The sequence below is a fragment of the Stegostoma tigrinum genome, chromosome 7 (genome assembly GCF_030684315.1).
Source record: "Stegostoma tigrinum isolate sSteTig4 chromosome 7, sSteTig4.hap1, whole genome shotgun sequence".
Taxonomy (NCBI): Eukaryota; Metazoa; Chordata; class Chondrichthyes; order Orectolobiformes; family Stegostomatidae; genus Stegostoma; species Stegostoma tigrinum.
Genome location: NC_081360.1, coordinates 16,882,307 through 16,901,236, shown reverse-complemented (window position 1 = coordinate 16,901,236; position 18,930 = coordinate 16,882,307). Strand labels below are relative to the sequence as shown.

Genomic DNA, 18,930 nt, shown 5'->3' with positions numbered 1-18,930 from the left:
CCATTCTTTAGATGATATGTCCATCATGGGCCTCCTGCAGTGCCACAATGATGCCACCCGAAGGTTGCAGGAACAGCAACTCATATTCCGCTTGGGAACCCAGCAGCCCAATGGTATCAATGTGGACTTCACAAGCTTCAAAATCTCCCCATCCCCCACCGCAACCCAAAACCAGCCCAGTTCGTCCCCTCACCCCACTGCACCACACAACCAGCCCAGCTCTTCCCCTCCACCCACTGCATCCCAAAACCAGTCCAACCTGTCTCTGCTTCCCTAACCTGTTCTTCCTCTCACCCATCCCTTCCTCCCACCCCAAGCCGCACCTCCATCTCCTACCTACTAACCTCATCCCACCTCCTTGACCTGTCCGTCTTCCCTGGACTGACCTATTCCCTCCCTACCTCCCCACCTATACTCTCCTCTCCACCTATCTTCTTTTCTCTCCATCTTTGGTCCGCCTCCCCCTCTCTCCCTATTTATTCCAGAACCCTCACCCCATCCCCCTCTCTGATGAAGGGTCTAGGCCCGAAACGTCAGCTTTTGTGCTCCTGAGATGCTGCTGGGCCTGCTGTGTTCGTCCAGCCTCACAGTTTATTATCTTGGATATAATTTGATTTCACTTCAAAGAAGAGACTAAGGTTCGGAGATTTTCTAGACATGTTCAAACTGATGAGGGGTCCAGATAGGCTGAATAGGGAGAAGTCCTCCAATTGGTGGAAAGAGGCAGTGAGTTAAGGTGCGTGGCAGAAGAAGCAATAGCAAAATGATAAGAAATATTTTCCAAACAAATGAAAGATTTCCTACTTTGTGGGAACTGTTCTACAAATGCCAGAGCTGAGAACCCTCTAACAATCAGCCAGAGTTCGAAATTTCAATCTGGGACTTGCACCAGTTCAGTAGCACAATGGGAGCACACCTTTCATCTGCAGCTAATCCATCAGCAATAACAACTTGCCAATTTCATGCCAATGTCCCAAGAGGCTTCACAGGAGTCTATCAACAAAGGTTTACACTGAACCACACAATGAAAATTAGGACAGATGAACAATAAAATGAATCAACAAGCTAAGTTTTAAGAAGCTTGATGGGTGGTACAATGGTACAGGGGTTAGCCTTGCTATTTCACAGCACCAGGGACACGGGCTCAATTCCAGCCCTAGGTGAAAAGTGAAATTTGCACATTCTCCCCGTGTCTGCGTGGGTTTCCTCCGGGTGCTCCAGTTTCCGCCCACAGCCCAAAATTGTGCACATTGGCCATGCTAAATTGTCCATTGGTGTTCATGGGTATGCAGATTAGGTGGATTCACCATGGGAAATACAGGCTTATGGGGATAGGGTGGGGGTTGGTGGGTCTGGATGGGATGCTCTTCAGGGGTTCGTTGTGGATTTGATGGGCTGAATGGCCTGCTTCCACAGTGGAAGGATTCTACGGAGTGAGAGAAGGGTAGGAAATTCCAGAGCTTGCTGATAATGAAGCAGGGGAGTAATACCATTCTCGGTCTGCCTTCCCTCCATCTAGGTGCGCAAAGCTGCTGCTGAAATACCGTGCAGATGTCAACCAGTTGACCGAGGATTTGGAGAGTCCCTTGCATGTGGTGGCCAGACAGGGCCTGCACAACCACGTCCACCTCTATCTAAGGTACGGGGCCATCGTGAACACCATGAACGTCCACCGGGAATCACCACTCGGGAGCGCCTGCGGCAATGCGTGGAGCCCGGAGAGTCAGGAGGACTACCTCCAAGCGTGCAAGGTCCTCATCACGTACGGCGCCAACGTGAACTCTGTGGATGACGAGAACCGCAGCCCACTGCACAAGGCATCCAAGAATGCCAGCCTCCAGCTGGTGCAGCTGCTGCTGAAGCACAAAGCCGACGTCAATGCCATTGATTACAATGGGTGCTCGCCCCTCGCCAACGTGATCCAGACAGCACCTTTTAAGGAAGAACTCAACCCCCACCGCACTGTCCAAGCCTTACTCAACCATGGCTCCCGCAGGGTATGGCCTGCCGCCTTCCCCAAGGTAAAAGCTGCACGCCATGTACAATGGAACCTGCTCAGGGACAGGTGGCTATGACGTGGAAACTTAAACTAGGATGGCGATTGGAGCCTAAACTAGGAGCCTAATGGCTCTCCCATAACTGCCCCATCGTAGCGTGCCCACCACAGCAATGTAAAATTCTACAACGTCTTTAAGATAATAAAAGAGGCGATCAAATAAACTTTATCGCCGAATTGCGTCAGGAGATGTTGGGTCAGGCGTGCAAACATTTGGTAGAGCACATGGGTTTTAAGGAGCATCACGAAGGAGGAAATCGAGGCAGAGGGATAGAGAGCTTTAGGGAGAGAATTTCTCAGTTAAAGGCCAAGGAAGCTGGAGTCACAGCCACCGATATTGGAATGACTGAAGTAGGAGATTCTCAAGAGGTCAGAATTAGAGGAGCATCTTGGAGGATTATACAGCTGGAAGAGTTTACGAAGATGGGAAAGCATGGGGCAATGGACGGATTAGAAAACAAGGAAGAGAATTTTAAAACTGAGGCATTACCAGAGCAGAAGTCAATAAAGGTCAGCAAGCACAGGGGTGAGGGGTCAACAGAACTTGATGTGAGTTAGGTCAAGGTGATGGTGCATCCATTCCCAATTCATTTGGCTCCACTATTTCATATCGTAGATTTACATCGAAGCTGTTGCACTCCTTAGTGTCTTCTCTGTGTCTCAAACTTTACTTAGCAAAACCTCCCCAGTGACTTGGCCCAGTTATCAGCAGTTGGCTGAGCAAGGCCTGCATTCAAGTGGTTGTGGTGTTTAAATTAAACACTGCTTCACAATATTTTCCTCATTACTCTAAAACACGTTGGTTTATGCAGCAGTCGCCAGCAGCTCATGCCAATGATCACTGCCCATGTTTGGAAGTAACGTGATATTGAATTTCTCTTAAGACACTTTGTCCAAACTCAGTAGATCACAATGGAAGCATTAGACTAGAGTATGGAGGCTGGCCAGGAACACTAATCCTGGCCTCCTTTCCTTCACCTTAACATTAATCGTTAAGATTACTGTAGTGGTCCAACTGTAAAGATAAAGTTGTCATTGTCTGACCAGGCCATAGGGCAGTTCTCTCATTAGAGAGAGGCACCTGATGGCGGTTTAACGTGCAGGTCACCATGCTTCATTCAAAACGAGGTTGAGAAGGACAATTCTTCATGGTAACATCAGCAGGCACAGGATGTGAGACCACACCGTTGACATCTCCCTGTGTAGCAAGCCAGCTGTCCAGTCAACTGTGCTGTTGGCGTTGCAGCTAGTGCTTTGAAAAAGGCCTATCTAACTCAACATCAGCCACTCTACTGAAGCCCTTCTCATGTGATGAGCCATTACTGATTCTGCGACTACACCTCAAAATTAAAGTCATGGCTCAAAGCCAAATGTGCCCACGGTTTGGATTTTGCCATTTCCCAACACGTTGCTCCCTTGGCATGATTTTTCCTGAGGTGGCATCTCAGGAAACTAGGCTGCCAACCAGGAAGAAAGAGACATCAAATGAACTCATTATAACATTGGTAGTGGCATGACCTATTTTCTCAGGTCTACAACATTCCCAACAGCGCTCAGGTCCCACACTGTGTTAGAGCCTCTCCCAAGCAGTTGCATTGGCTGTGACGTTGGGTGGACATTCAAAGATGCTTCTGTGGGGCAATGAGTAAAGAGGAGCCATGGACCACTACAGACATGTTAGTGAGGAAATCCAGCTATCATACTCAGAATGCTGAAAGGGAGCAGGGATGGGAGGGTGATTGGCTCTGTGCTTTGTCATGGTCACAATGAGGTGCGAACGTATCTAAGCATCTAAGGACCTTGTTACTGTAGATGTGTTGGGATGGCGGACGGTATCTAATGAGAACTAGTCTGGAGCAGAGAAAAGAAGCAACATTCATAGCAACACAGACAGTGCCATGGTACTGAAGGAAGTGGTGGGTGCTGTCCTTTCTGGCCAACACTCCTCAGTTTTGCTGGTTAAATTCCTTATGTTGCAGTATATTGTTGGCTCTCACTGCCTCTGGCATGAGCTACAGGTGCAGAGAGAAGGGGGTCTGATGGTGTTCGGGTAGCATCGTTCGATCATGGAGGTCACCATACCTCAGCAAACGACCACCTTAATGTGCTGACAGCCTGCTCCCTCAGGCTTTACGCGTGCTGTATCCACTTTGAAGACAGATGGACACCTTTTCAACAGGCCCCCACCACCACAACCAGCTCCCATCTCCTGACCATACATGGCCACTCCAACTGGGATTGATAGTGTGGAAACTGCCCATTAAATGGTCACCTCACACAGAATGCTGGAGCCCTCCGACCCCCAGTGGGGGTAGAGAACCCAAAGAATTCAACAAGGCCCGGTCCCCATCAGTGGATAATAAAAGAAAATCCAGCATTTCAATCGCACCTTGTACCAGCTAAGGACACCCCAGAGTGCCCCACAGCCAGTTTCGTCATTTGGAAGCACAGTGGCTGGTGTAATTTGAGTACAGCAAGCTCCCACCAACAGCAATGTGATTGTAATCACACATTCTGTTTTTTACAGATCTTGGTTAACACAGGCCCAGACTCCAGGGAGAAATTCATTGCTAGTCTTTGACATATTGCCTCAACTTAACTTCGCATCTGCGAGACAATGATTCCATCGTCAAAGCACTCCTCAGTGCTGCACTGGTGGCACAAACCTGAATTTTCACTCACTCCCCTTCGAAAAGGATTTGAATCCAACTTTTTGCCTCCAAGGCAAGAGGGCTACCCACTCAGCCAGGGATCCTTCGTGCAAGGCTGGAGTCACGTTCAGTGATATTATCTGCTAGCGCCTAATATTCGGCCAATATTCATTACCTTGGTTCACACACAACAGACACAAGCAAAGAGATGAATCTTGGCTGGCATTGACGGGTCTATACAGAGACCTCTTCAGGACAGGAGGAGTGAAAATCTGAGCTGTCCATAATAGCTCAGTACCCTGTATCTCACAGGGCAGCAGTTCACCGAATCTCAGAAATGTTACTGTGTAGAAGGAGGCCATTTGGCCCAATGTACCTCCTGCACCAGTTTGCTAAATGAGCATCATTACCTAGTGTCAATTTCCTGCTTGTTCCCCATACGCTTGCACAATTTTTTATCCAAATGATCATCCAGTGCCCTCTTGAATGCCTCCATCACACATCCAGACTGTATTCCACACCGTAATTACTCGCTGAGGGAAAAAAAAGCTTTTTCTCACTCCATCCTTGCTTCTTTTGCAGGGAATAGAGACGTGTAGAGAAGTTGTGAACCGAAATGTTTGAATTTAACTAAGAAATGGGTGAATCTGTGACTGTTATGTTTCACAAGTCACTTGCAGGATGTTGTTTTGCTCCCTAGGTGCTGAAAAGCTGCGCAGGTTCTCCCAGGACAATTGAGGTTCTGTTTAATTCATATCAACAAATCCAGGTGACTGAAGAATGGATGGAGGCGGTGCCAGAGGAATTCTTCCAGGTAGCAGTTCATGCAGAGCTCCCCAACAGGCTCTGGTGAAATATGATCGAATTGTACAACAGAGGGGAGCACTGTTTCTGTGTTGGTTCTCTCGTGGAGTTGCCCAATTTACTTCATTCAAATATATGCTGGTTTTGCACCTTGAATTAACAGCACAGAAACACTCTGTTTGGCCTCAGCTATTATACCTCCACCCACAACACGCACCCCCATCCTACTTATCCAGCTATTCTTTTCTCCCCTATGTATCAATGTGACATTATATCATCAATGCTACCTACCTCAACTACTCCTGGAATTCCACATTTTCACCACACCCTGAGGAAGGAAATTTTTCCTGAATTTCCAATTGGATTTTTAGCGGTTCTTGGATATCGGTAACCTTCACTTTCAGTATGAGTGGAAGCGGCATCTTTACGTTGGCCAGATTAACCTCCCCCACTTCAAAATTCAAAAGACCTGAACCGACTCACCGCTCAGTCTCCTCTTTTCTGAAGAAAGTTGTTCCAAATTCATTCATGTTTTTTTGACTGATTCCATATTGTAGAATAAAGAAGTGCATTCATGACTAGTGTGCTCTAAGATACCCTATTTATCCCATTCTCTGTTTTTGAATGGAAATATTACACTGGCAGCTTTGCCATTCTGCAGTATTGCTGTACCTCATTCACCATTTAATGAAATGATGAATTCATTGAGGCTAGCCCTTTTCATCCCTCCTATGCATTGTATCCCAACATAGGGGAGTCAGAGTCAATCAGCTCCTACATTACTCTGAACAAAATTCAGTGACACTTCCCATCTCTACCTCTGCCTCAAGCAATATCCTGAATTTCATTTACAAAGAATCGTAGCCATTATTATTTTGTTATTTTGACAATACAAGCCGCATTCATTTCAAACTGAATTCCAAGAATTAAGAGAGAGGGGCAATTGTTATTCCTTGGTCTGGACTTGAAGCCAACTGAAGTCCTCCAAGCTAAAGGACGATATATGATCTTATCAGTGAGAAATCTGTTAATGGTGCTTGGTATATCCTGGATACGAATGTGGTTGAATGGAGTAGGGTCTTCAAACCTGCTCCTGCCTGATCCAGGAGTTGGAATAATTCAAGGTGCCCCAGCAATAGTAGCAGTTTCACTTCAATGAACAGACTATCATCTTGTGTGTCTGTTTAACTCTCATTCCGTATTTGTATGCCTCCAGTTAAATGATGGCAAGAGGTCTATTAGCTGCATGTTTGTCTACTCATCACCTCCTGCTTTTCAGCCCTCAGTCTTGGGCAGCAGTACCAGTATTGTGTAAAAGAGAACTGAGTCTGTAAGCTACAGTAAATGGTCTTTTTAACAACTAGCCCTATATAGTGCCTTCCAAAGACTATGACTTTGTGAATCTGGGCTGAACCATAGGAGTCTCAGAGGAGATCCAGCTCCCTGACATACAGGCCCACTAATGTGCAGTTTCACTCTAGTCTACAAACTAGACTGCCCGCTATGAATAAATTGCCCCATTGCCTGGGTATCTCAGGAGCACAGATGGCTCAGAGTGTTAGCTCTGAGAAAAGAATCCTGACTGGAATTCTACAGACTAACCTGTCATCTGTCAGACAACTGCCAGGCAGCTCCTCCTGCACTGCTGCTGGCAAACAGTATTTTTGAAAATTCATTACAGGATTTGCGTGTCACTGGCATGGTCAGCGTTTATTACCCTTACTTATTGCCCTTGAACAGAATGGCTTGCTCAGTCACTCAGAGAGCAGTTAGGACCACATTGCTGTGGGCCTGGAGTCACGCGTAGGCCAAACCGGATTAGGATAGCTGGTCTGATTGAGTGATGTCACATGTACTGAGATACAGTGAAAAGTATTGGTCTGTGTGTTGTACCCGAAGATTGTACCATTCAAAGTGCATCAGGGTCATAGAACAGAGTGCAGAATACAGTGTTACAGCCACAGAGAAGGCGCAGGTTGAACAGATTGATTTGTACAAAAACAATGATAGCCATCATGCTCACCATTTAGCTAACTTTATGCTCCAAATTTTATGAATATATTTAATTTCAACAAGGTTCTGCCAGGGAGATAAGAACCTATGTCCCCAGAGCACTGGCCTGGAGTTCTGGGTTATAGGTCTGTGCACGACCCTCTCACCTAGGACTGTATTGCGTTTATCCTTTCCTCTGAGCAATATTAGTAATGTTGAACATGTGGGAAACTCCCTTGATTGTATTGTGGTGCAGAGATAGTCTTAGTTTTGGTTTCTGTTTACAAAGGATTTGAGAGTGAACATTAACAATGCTGGTGTTTCTTTTCTCTGCCCTTAGCTTCACCGGCCATTCTATGAGTCCCTCTTTGCTCTTGCCTGCAGCCCTCGCTCCTTGCAACACCTGTGCCGTTTTGCTGCCAGGAAGCTGTTTGGTGACCAGTGCCACGCCCTTATCCCCAGGCTGCCAATGCCAAAATGTTTGCGTGCATACCTACTCCTGGAGCCAGAGGACCTGGTGTGTTAGTGTCGTTCACTCGCATTCTTCCATCGTCCTTTTCACTCCACAACATAGCACCAACCGCAAAGTGTCCAAGGGACTGTTCAGAGTCTCCAACATTGGAACCAGAACAAAAGGGTTAAGTTATAACGACAAGTTTCACAGGCTAGACTTGTATTCCCTTGCGAATATGACAATTATGGGGTGATCTAATTTAGCTGCTTAAGATGATTAAGGGTGTGGATATGTTGATAGAAACTATTGCTCCTGGTCAGTGACTCTAGAACAAATGGCCATAAATATAAAATCAGAACCCAGGAGGGTAAATGCAGTTACGCTATTCAGCAGCCATTGTTGAACTGGCCGGCAGAACACACTTGAGGGGTTGAATGTCTTTCTCCCATTCCTAACTGCAGAAGAAGTCACGAATTCCAGTAGAACAGTTGGAATCACAAAGGCTTGGAAAGCTCTTTGACTTAATGGAAGATGCTTCCACATGCAATTGGCAAGAATCATTTCAAATGGTCCACAAATCATCAGCACCCAGGCATTTCTTTGGTTGTGCATAACTTTAGTTTCACCCCAGTCCTGGCCCTTGCCCCCAGTTCCCTCAACCACCCACCTGCACTTCTCCAGGGGCTAGAATCTCTTGCTCAAGATCAGTCTCTTACCTGCAGGAATGTCATCAGCACCCGCCCAAGTGATTGCCCCTCAAACTGCAGGTTAAAGATAAACATTTCACAGCAACACGGTTGTGTCTTCACCCCGAGATCTAGAGCAAAGTTTGCATTTGTAGATATTTTTAAACAACCAATTCAAGTATGTCCTGACACACCTCTGGCACAGGTGGGATTTGAACGCACATCTCCTAGCCCAGACTTTGGGACACAACCACTCCAGCACAAGGACCCTAAGATGTGCATTTATATAGCACCTTTCACAGGGTTCACAGCTTTCCCAAAATCAGTCACAGCCAATGAAACACAACCGTTATTGCGTTGTTGAAACTGCATCCGCCGGTTTGCTCAGTGTAGGGAGTAGGGCTCTCACAAACTGAAATGTGATAACGATCAGATCATCTGTTTTAGCGACACTGATTGGTCACGACATCAGGGAGAGCACCCGTAATGTTTTTTTTTGAAATCGTGCCGCAGGAACTTTCATGTTCACCCGAGAGAGTTTATGCACCGTATTAATTATCTCATTAGAGAGCTGCACAGCATTTCCTCAGCGCTGCATCGGCTAAGATTATCTCCGTCCGTCTCTGAAATGGCGATTGAACCAGCTACCTGTTGGCTCAAAAACAAATGTTACTCACTGAGTTGGAATCTGACACGACTCCATCACACGGCACCACGCTCAGATACAGTACCATTAACATTAACACAAAGGCTCTCCAATAGAGGTCAATTACGATGATAGTTCAGTAATCAAGACATTGCAGCAGAAGTATTTTCTTCCTCTCGCTGCTTAGTTTCAGGTACTTTTTTATGCAGATGTACAGGTAGCTATGTTCTGTAATCAAGTCTCCCACTGCAGCTGTATGAGTCGGTTTGATGTGATCTCTCAAATGGAAGGTGGAAAATATTTTATCCTTGGGTAATAAACAAAGATGCAACAGATCAAATCACAATGTTGCAGTGACTGTTTGTAATGCCTGTGTGCAACATACATGGCATGCTCAGAGCCGAGAAGATATCAGTATTGAGATTACATTTTCATTTACAATACCAATGTGGGTGTCTGTACTGTCTGATTCCCAAGCAACATAAGATTTTTAACCTAAGTTTTTTTTGTCTCAGTAAATTTAAGAATAAAAGTACAAACTGTTTCCTGTTTCATTTCCAGTGACTATCTTGTTGCTGTCCCTCATCAAAAGGAGAGAGCCTCCCTAATTATAATGTTGGCTGTCGCGCGATGACTTTCTCAGGTTCCTCCCGTTAGTGAGCTCTCCGGTGTACCCAGCTCGAATGTTCCCTGGTGTCCTTGCCCTGCCACGATCTGCCCTGCAGAGGGCAACGAAGCCGCAGGATTTCAAATCGCTCCCAGCTGACGCTTGAAGGATTGCAGGTCGGTGTGGACCAGATCACTGGCGCAATGAAAGAGGTTTCGCAACGTCTACAAAAAAACCACATTGAAATATATCCTCCGTTCTTGTCGCATTGCAACGGCCTGTTTGAATTACCTTGCCCTTAAACCTTTAAATATACTATATAAGCACTTCATTAAAACAAAAACAGGTTTTGCTGGAGATAGTAAGAACTGCCGATGCTGGAGTCTGAGATAGCACAGTGTGGAGCTGGATGAACACAGCAGGCCAGGCAGCATCAGAGGAGCAGGAAAGTTGACATTTCGGGTCGGGACCCTTCTTCAGAAATGGGGAAGGGGTAGGGGGCTGTGAAATAAATAGAGAGAGAGGGGGTTGTTGGATATTTGAAGAACCGACAACGCAAGTTATTATTGTCCATCTCGATATGGATATGGGAATATATAGATATGTTTACTCTGTGTAAACAATGTGAATATATCATTTTAAGTTGGCTTAGTGTTTCGGGTGAGCGGGTGATGTGGCAATGAAAAGTCTGTCAGAGCCAGGACTCATTAATATGGGGTTCAGCTCAAATGTTAATGGAGTGGTGACAACTCGTGTCAGACAGCGGAAAGCTAACGGAATAAGATCCAAAGGATCGTGCTCCAATGTTCATATATTATGTGCATTTTGCTGTTCTGGTGTGAGTACCAAGTGGTACTATACCTGAAACTAAAACAAAAATTGCCAGAGATGCTCTCTCGGCAGCATGTGTGGAGAGAGAGGGAGCAGAACTGAAGTGCCCAGAAGGGTCACAGGACTCGAAAAGTTGTCTTGTTCTCTCTCTACAGATGCTACAGGACCTGCTGAGTTTCTCCAGCAAATTCTGCTCTTGTAAAAAAACAAGTCTGTTGAAAGAAATGTGGGAAAAGTCCCCGGACTCTCGACTGTCTTGGCGTCAGTCTCAGGGAAATCGCAACTTTGTCTCTCAACCGAAAAATACGTCAACCTCCTGTATGTTTCAGCAAGTAGTTTCAAACATTTTTATTTGGCAAAATTAAACTTCTGTGTGGCCACAAGTTTCCAAAACGAGCTTAGTTAAACTGGAAAAGGATGGGGTTGTGGGGGGGTGGGTGGAGTTGGAGGAAGAGGGTAGGGGGCTGGCTGGGGGAATGGTAACATTAACAAGACGATATATTTAATTGGCATGGGGATTTGCAGGATAATGACACGAATCGACGGGCAGTATTATATGAAAAAAGTCATTCTATTTCACCCTCCGCATCTCGTCTTTCTAATAATATTTAACACGCCAAGTAAGAGGCAAAACACTTTGTCGATTTAAAATGCATTAGCATTAATATAAATTCGTGGCATTACACTGAATGCGGCAAATTGCAAATATTTTGAGAGAGAATTTTTGATGAGGGGAAAAATGGCATATTCTCCCTGAACGTGCTCTAATGTTATCATAAATCATTAAGACTCCAGTTCCTATATTGATGCGTTTGGGGTAATGATTTACAATTTCAAAAATGTCTGGTACACTATTTGTCTAATGACTGTGCGATTAAATTCACTTTTTAAATGACCCATGACTCATTTCATGGTAATATGTGAAGTCTATGTGTTTCAATCCGTCATATGTAATTGAATAACACTGCGTTTAGGATGTCTCAGGCTGAATGTAGTGCAGCTTTTAAAAAAGCTAATGCCTAACTTGGGAGTTTGCCACTTTTCCGCCGCTTCAAACTTACATCAATTCCCTAGGCGACATCCGAAGGTGACAGTGCGAAGAAATGACATTTCTTTGTGAGTGGTAGCCACTCTATAACCCAGAGAGGGGATCGGGGGTAGGACTGAATGGCAATGAACCCATCTTGCAATAGTGGCAGAAAGGAGGCGACTGTTTATGAAATCTTTCCGTAAAAATAAATGTTACAAACAAAAGTCAACCTCAAACCTTCCTTCTGTTAAAGGGTTCTGTGCTGCGGTGCTGTCGCTCGCCGGTTTGGGAGCAAGGTTGGTTTGTGATAAGAGAGAGCAGAGACTCTTTCTAAAACTAGCCCCTTGTTTCCTACAAATGACAACCCACATCACGAAATCCCGTTTTAATCTCTGTTTATCCTTCATTTCTGCACATGACATTGTCGAAGCTGTTCCACGTCACCTCAAATGCTCAATTCGCTACCGATATCGATGTATGTTATACAAACGTGACAGCTGATGGTTTCGAATATTTGTGCAAATTTCAATCTTTTATAAATCTGGCGGCCTCAATGAGAAACGAAAGGGGCTTTCTTGCTGTTGTGAAGACAGGCTTTTTTTATTTGTTTTGTTCGGAAAACTATTTGATTCGGCAAAAAGTGGACCGCCACGATTTCAGACTGGATGGTAACGCTTTAATCACTGGAACACGTTGCTGGGCGGTAAAACCTCGCCGATGTCCTGGGAGATCAGTATCCGCGGGTCTAGGACAGACGGTTTTAATGCCTTGAGAAGCTCATTCACGGCAACAGCTACGCCGTAATGTAGCTGAGCCGTGCCTTCCCTACAGTTTTAAAAGTGTGCATTCCCTAGACTGGGAATGGGACTGATGGAGAGATGGCTGATGGTCACATTGGATACCCACACAGACATGGTTAATATTTGACCGATCTGTGAAATTTCTTCCCCCCCCCCCCCCCCAAGCCCCACAATGACTGCGTCAGGTGGAAAACTGACAGACGGATCGATTCTCCACTTCTCGCTTACGGGAGACTTTTTTCGCGGCCTGTTTATTCAACGATTGCCGGCTCTGTGTTTCTACCCAATTCTCAGCCCCGATTCCGTTAAAAACTCAGCCCCAATCACCCACACAGATAAAAAGCCGAGCAATAAATTGTCACGATTTATCACGCCTTTCATATCGGCGCTAGGCAAAAATGCGAAATCCGTTCTGAGACTGAGCTACTAGCTGCTTTTTGGAAATACTGCATTTTGTACTACAGCAGATACGAAATGCTCACTGCATTTTACCAGATAATTCTGGACGTTGACATGGATTTAAGTTAACGCTTTACTCCCCGCTGTAAAGATAAAAGCGGGAGGGCGTTGTCCCGGGGGTCGTGGCGTGGTCTAACAAATGTAATTTGGTGATGTTCTGGAATACATTCTACTTGGTGCGCGTCAAAGTGATATTGAATTCATAGGGTCTGGCAACGACTGGCGTTAACCCTCATAACTCTTTCACTCTCGGACGAATATTTGACAAACATTACTCAGGGTTGTCTTTAAAACTATGAATCTTCTTTTTATAATTTAATGCTTGTTTTGTAAATTGAGCGCGTTGTCACCGCGTCACCCCCTCAAGCACCTGAACTGTGATTGCAGCCGCGGACTAAACTCACCCGAGAGGTTGTTTGGGGCTAAACATCTGCAGAGTTGGGACTGTGCAGAGCCCACATTTGTCCTTCACACCTAACCCCCAGGTTCAACTCTTACTGGCTCCCCATTGGGAGTCGCCCTTTCCAGAGCAGCACCATATAAGCACCATCTTTTTCAGAAACGCGCCTTAGACTCCTTGAGCGAGACCTTTTTGCAGAGTGAATCCAACCCTACGGACGGTGTTAAAGTGTTCTTTTAATTTGTGCTTTGTTTTTTCTTTCTCAGAGTGGGTGCAGTAGGGTTTCGCTTCAGAGCTGGTACCCATGGGATTCTGCACACTGTTCAAATCCCTGGCTGAAAGAGAACTTAAAAGTGCGATTCTCAACTGGTGGCCGAAATCAGTTTGTTCAATGCATCGTAAATGTGTGTGTGTGTGTGTGTTTATTCGGGGAGTGGGGGAACTCCTCCCTCTCTGGTTCCGTCCCGTTTAACCTGGCAATTCTCCATTTTTTTACACAGCTGTTTGTAGAATTTGCATAGCTCTGATGTGCCTAAATAATGAAGAATAGAAAATCAGATAAAGGGTTAAACCCACAATGACAAGGTGTTGATGTAAAGCTTCAAAAGGACAAATGATTTGGTGAGCGCCTGGCCTGTGAGGAGATGAATTGATTATTTTTCTGCCCACCCCTCCTCCAGCTTTTTCCGGCTCACCCACAGCATTTTTTTGTGTAAGGCTACACTCATTCTCCCGCTGACAAATGCTGTACGCGTGGAAATTTGCAAAGGGGCCCTTTCGAAATAGTTCAGAGATAGCCAGGAACCTTTTCCCCAAATCTACCACCTCATTCCAGTACACACGCACACCCCACACACTGTCAAACATAGGAACACTCCAAATCCACACGCGCGCGCACACACACACACACACACACACACACACACACTTTCTCTGTGACCTCCTGCTTGAACCGTTTGCTGGCTCTGCCCGCGTACCGATTGCTGGGTCCAATCGGGGTCAGTTCGGTTTGAAACGGCTCAAGCCCAGCCTCCCAAAGAGCAGGAATTATTTCAATTGTCGGCCTGGAACGCTGGCTCTGTTTTGCCGCCCACTCCGTCCCATTCACTTCCTCAGGGGCTTGTATTTCTTAACATCACCTCACTGAATTGCCCTTAAACTATAATTTCAACAAACAGGTGTACCTTTTGCTCCGCCACCTCTAGCGGGTGGCGATTCATAGAATCGCTACAGTGTGGAAACAGGCCCTTCGGCCAAACAAGTCCACACCGACCCTCACAGCATCCCACCCAAGACTCGTACCACTATCACCCACCTAATCTACGCATCCCTGGGCACTACGGGCAATTTAGCGTGGCCAATCCACCTAGCCTGCACATCTGTGGGAGGAAACTGGAGCACCCGGAGGAAACCCACGCAGACACGGGTTCGGGAGGCGGGGGGATGCGGGGAACGTGCAGTCGCCTGAATATGAAATTGAACCCGGGTCCCTGGTGCTGTGAGACAACAGCGCGAACCACTGAGCCACCGTGCCGCCCCTGAATTCTCCCTGAGAGAGTGACTCCTTACAGTGGAGAGGGCTGTGGTGGATTCAGGATTTGTTTTGGGGGGAAGGGGGACGTGGTGGAGAGAAAAGAAAATGGTCTCTAATTGATTGCACCGATTCATAATGGCCCTGTCAAACAGAGCATGAGCCCATTTATGCGCGTCAGTCCAGCCTTCAGCCAACTGATAGTTCGGTTCGCTCACCTCCAACTTAGTTTTGGTGACACTTCGTTATGAATCCAGATGGGCGAAGAGGAATTGCTCGGCTGGCCAACTGGTGAGAGGGTAGAGATCTATTTCTAAACACTGATCCGCAACTCGCTGCCTCAAAGGCTAACTCTCCAAAGGGCAGTTGGGAAATATTGGGGGTCGAGGGTGTGGTGGAGTGGGGAGACCATTATACAAGCGCTGTTGGGGGAAAGGACGGAGGTTGTGGAATGATTGGTTGGCTTGCTGTAAAGGGCCAGCACGGGAGCGACGGGCCGATTGGCATCCTCTCCTTGCGCTGTCCCAAGCCATGCCCTTTTGTGGAAAGGCCACTGTTTACCCTGGGCAGGGTTGATAAAGACGTACCCCATTGACTAGACGCAAACGCGAAGGCGCGTTGTTCAGAACAAAAAGGGGGAAGGGCAGGGTTTGGGGACATAGACTTTTAAATGTGAAAGCTTCCACCGCTTTGGTGGGGAAAGGGGGACCGGGTAACGTGGCCAAAGGGGCCAAGATTGTGGACAGCGAGATCCTTCCCGGAGCCGAGAGAGGAAAACTGAGATGTCTCAAAACAGCACTTGCACGAATGGCTAGTGACAAAACTATCAACTCTCTGAATCCCACACTTTGATAGCTCCGTTTGACCCATTCTGACGGATCACTCGGTGATCTGAATTACCGCCTGGCTCCACCCCTGTCATTAGAAACCTGCACCAGAATCACACCAGCTGGATCATCAGGAAACTGGACACTTTGAGGGGGTAGGGGCCAGGGCTTCAAATCCTGACAGTCCAGAGGTCAAAGAAGTTTTGAGCCTTTTATTCCTTAAAGTCTGCCTAAAGGCTAACCGCTTCGTGGGAATAAAACACCCGGCGCTATTTGCTTTGGAGAAAAATAAAGAACGATTTTCAAACTTTGTTTCGCTGCCTGTCAATGACTTGCCTATTTAGGTGTATAGATCCAATCTGACAATTCAGTCCAGTCGATTTTTTTTAAATTCCCGAGAGATTGCTTAAAGTGCCTGAGTAGAATTATCAAACAGCGGATGGGGCGGGTGGTCGTTTTCTAAAACTATTTTTTGAAATGTCTTCATTATGCCCAACATTTCTGGGCGTTTAGCAACAATCTCCCCTTTCAATCCGAAAGGCTTTCACAATCGGAGCTGGGGGAAACGATGATCGACCCCAAAACACTGGATTCCGGCAATTCTTGGAGGGGGCGGTGGAGGTGACTCGCTCTCTTTCGCGTGATGGTACATTCCCCCTCTCTCGAGGACTCTCTACTCCTCCTACTCTGTAACACACTACTTTTCCGTGTCTTTTGTTCCAAATCTCGACTTTCTCATTTGCTCGTTTTCTCCATTCTCACTCTCCTAGCCCGCTTTGCTCTGCGTTGTCGCTCAATCTGCTTCGCTGTCTGCAGCTTTCCACTATCTATTCCCACTCTCCTCTCTATCTCTTTATTTTCGTTCAGCCTGTTTTGTTTTAGTCTCTCGATTCGCACCTTTCCCCTTTCTCTCTCCCTCCGCCGTCCACTTTAAAAAGTCTTCTCTGCCTGACACACACAATTTCCTTTCTCTTGCTGTCTTCTCTCACACAGAGAGAAACTCGCGTTCTTCCCTTCACAATCGTGCTGTTTTTATCTTTCTTTGGATTTAACATTGCAAACTCGGGATTCAATGGTGTTAAATCCTTCTGAATGGTTTCAGAGCATTCATTTGGCAATATCTCTGGCGGTTTTATATATATAGATAGATAGATAGATATAGACCCCCTCTCTTTTCTTTTTCTGGCTCTTCAGTGCAGGAGAAATGTACGGTGTCGCCTCGGCCTTGGAAGCCACACGAAACAGTGGCAGAGAGAAAAAGAGCAGCCCTTATCGATGTAATGCTATCACGTTAGTGAATAACTCGTTTACATAATTGCTGGGCACCGATTTCAAAGCTAGCCAGGGGCTGACTTAGAACCACATGGAGTCTATTCTACCCTTCAGTTTAAAAAAATGCAATGAATAAGAAAGTTTAACTCAGTGGTCCGCGTCTCGCAAATTAGTGTGTCTGACGCCCAAACGATACACAACAAGCCCTTTGTAATCCCAATAGCCTGGACACTAAGGCAATTCTTCTCTACCAGAGCCCTGGCTGAATCTCGATTGCCTTGACTTCTGCACCAAACAAAATGAGCAAAATAAAATCTTACCACCCTCCCCCAAAGGCGCTCACAGCACACACGACACAACCGAATGTGATAAAATCCACGACACCCAGAATGTAAATAAATAGTCTGTGGAATCTCCCTGACACCAGCTAACCTGATATTTCACTCCTGGTAGTAGGTGCACGGTGCAGTTATGCGGCCAAATCTTTTCCTGCCACCGTTTCGGGGCTGGAGACGGAGAATTAGACGAGGGCATTACCCCTCCGGGTTACTGCTGATTTGACGGAATGTGGGACCTTTCGTTCATAAGCATTTATGTCAGCACGAACGGCTTGGCATCATCCCCCACCCGGCCCCAGCTCCACAAGTTAATGCAGGGATGTCCAGACGCGTCCAGAAATGTAGAAGCAGTTCCAACTCACACAGAGGTAGAGCTCCCAAGGACTTCTCGATCGATGGTGCCCATTAACAGCGATTTACGGTTATTGGCCGTTCAACTCCACGCTCTGCTCCCAGTCCTGCAAGCTTTCAAAGCAATTTCTGAGCTCTCAGCGTACCTCCGCGTTGCATATTTAATGCAGAAAGATACTTAATAAATAAAGTATATGAAGAGGTCATTTTATAAAACAAAAATATGTTATTGCTACTGATGTAGTTGCACCTAGACAGAGAGGTTTGTCTGCCAGTGAGTGAGTCTGACGCTGATGACTTCCTCCAGCGCTTCCCCCCCAAAATAGCGCCGGATCATGGGCCGCAGACGCTGAGCTCCCGGAGCTGGGAGGGAGTTATAGTTTGTCCCAAAGGTGGATGAGCACTCAGCTTCGAACTACAGATCTTGGCCGTTGAGCAAACCACCATTACCGACCGAGGCATTTTCTAAAGACCGCTAAAAAGTTTGCACAAGTGTTCGCATGCAGCGTTTAAACATAGACCAAATATCATTGTGTAGCATTCCATTGCAAGAAATAGCAGATAATTTTGTGTTCGCATATATGCATATCAATGTAATTGCTCGCAAGGGACAACGAGGAGAAGCTCAAAGGAATGAGTCCAGAGAGAGCTAGCAGAGGCCGGGAAGGCCGAAAGGCCCGCGAAAGGTCAGCGACCTGAAATCTCCACTGTGTTACACTCCACGGAAGCTGGGTGATCTTCTGAGATCTTTTTACTCGTTGGTTCAGAAATGTCCAGCTTCCGCGGTGCAATGTTATCGCGCGTCGCTTGCCTGTGTGCACCATTCGGAGGGTACGCCTGAAATATAAGCAAACACCCCAGTCACTATTTAAACAGCTACAGAAAAAGTTTCCAATGGAATTATGACTTGAGAAGTGGCGGGGGGGGGGGGGGGAGCGGTAGCGCTGGTGAATGTTGCAGGGTCAACAGGGAGATATGGGGGTGGGATAACTGGACATGCTTTGGACGGGCGGAGGCTAACGCAAGGTGTAGGGGAGGATGTTTTGGTGGGAGGGTCCGAGGGATGCGAAGGGACGCCCCGCCCTACCCCTCCTGGCGCCGCCAATCCACGGGGAGGAGGGCGGGCCCACGTGACCCGGGATAGGCTGCAAGTTTGGAAGAAAATGTGAATGAGAGGGAAAAGGCGAGCGGGATT

At 46.6% G+C, this 18,930-nt stretch overlaps 1 protein-coding gene across 2 annotated transcripts in view; it reads left to right on the top strand.

Annotated features, from left to right (window-relative positions):
* Nucleotides 1-9,798, top strand: part of asb18 (ankyrin repeat and SOCS box containing 18) — a 37,869-nt gene extending 28,071 nt beyond the window's left edge. For both annotated transcript variants that reach the window (XM_048534844.2, XM_048534843.2), the window contains exons 3-5: nucleotides 1,520-2,021; nucleotides 5,408-5,521; nucleotides 7,844-9,798. In XM_048534844.2, the coding sequence (XP_048390801.1) occupies nucleotides 1,520-2,021; nucleotides 5,408-5,521; nucleotides 7,844-8,029 (802 nt within the window). In that variant the 3' untranslated portion in view covers nucleotides 8,030-9,798. The remainder of the gene's footprint in view (nucleotides 1-1,519; nucleotides 2,022-5,407; nucleotides 5,522-7,843) is intronic.
* The last annotated feature ends 9,132 nt before the right edge of the window (nucleotides 9,799-18,930 follow it).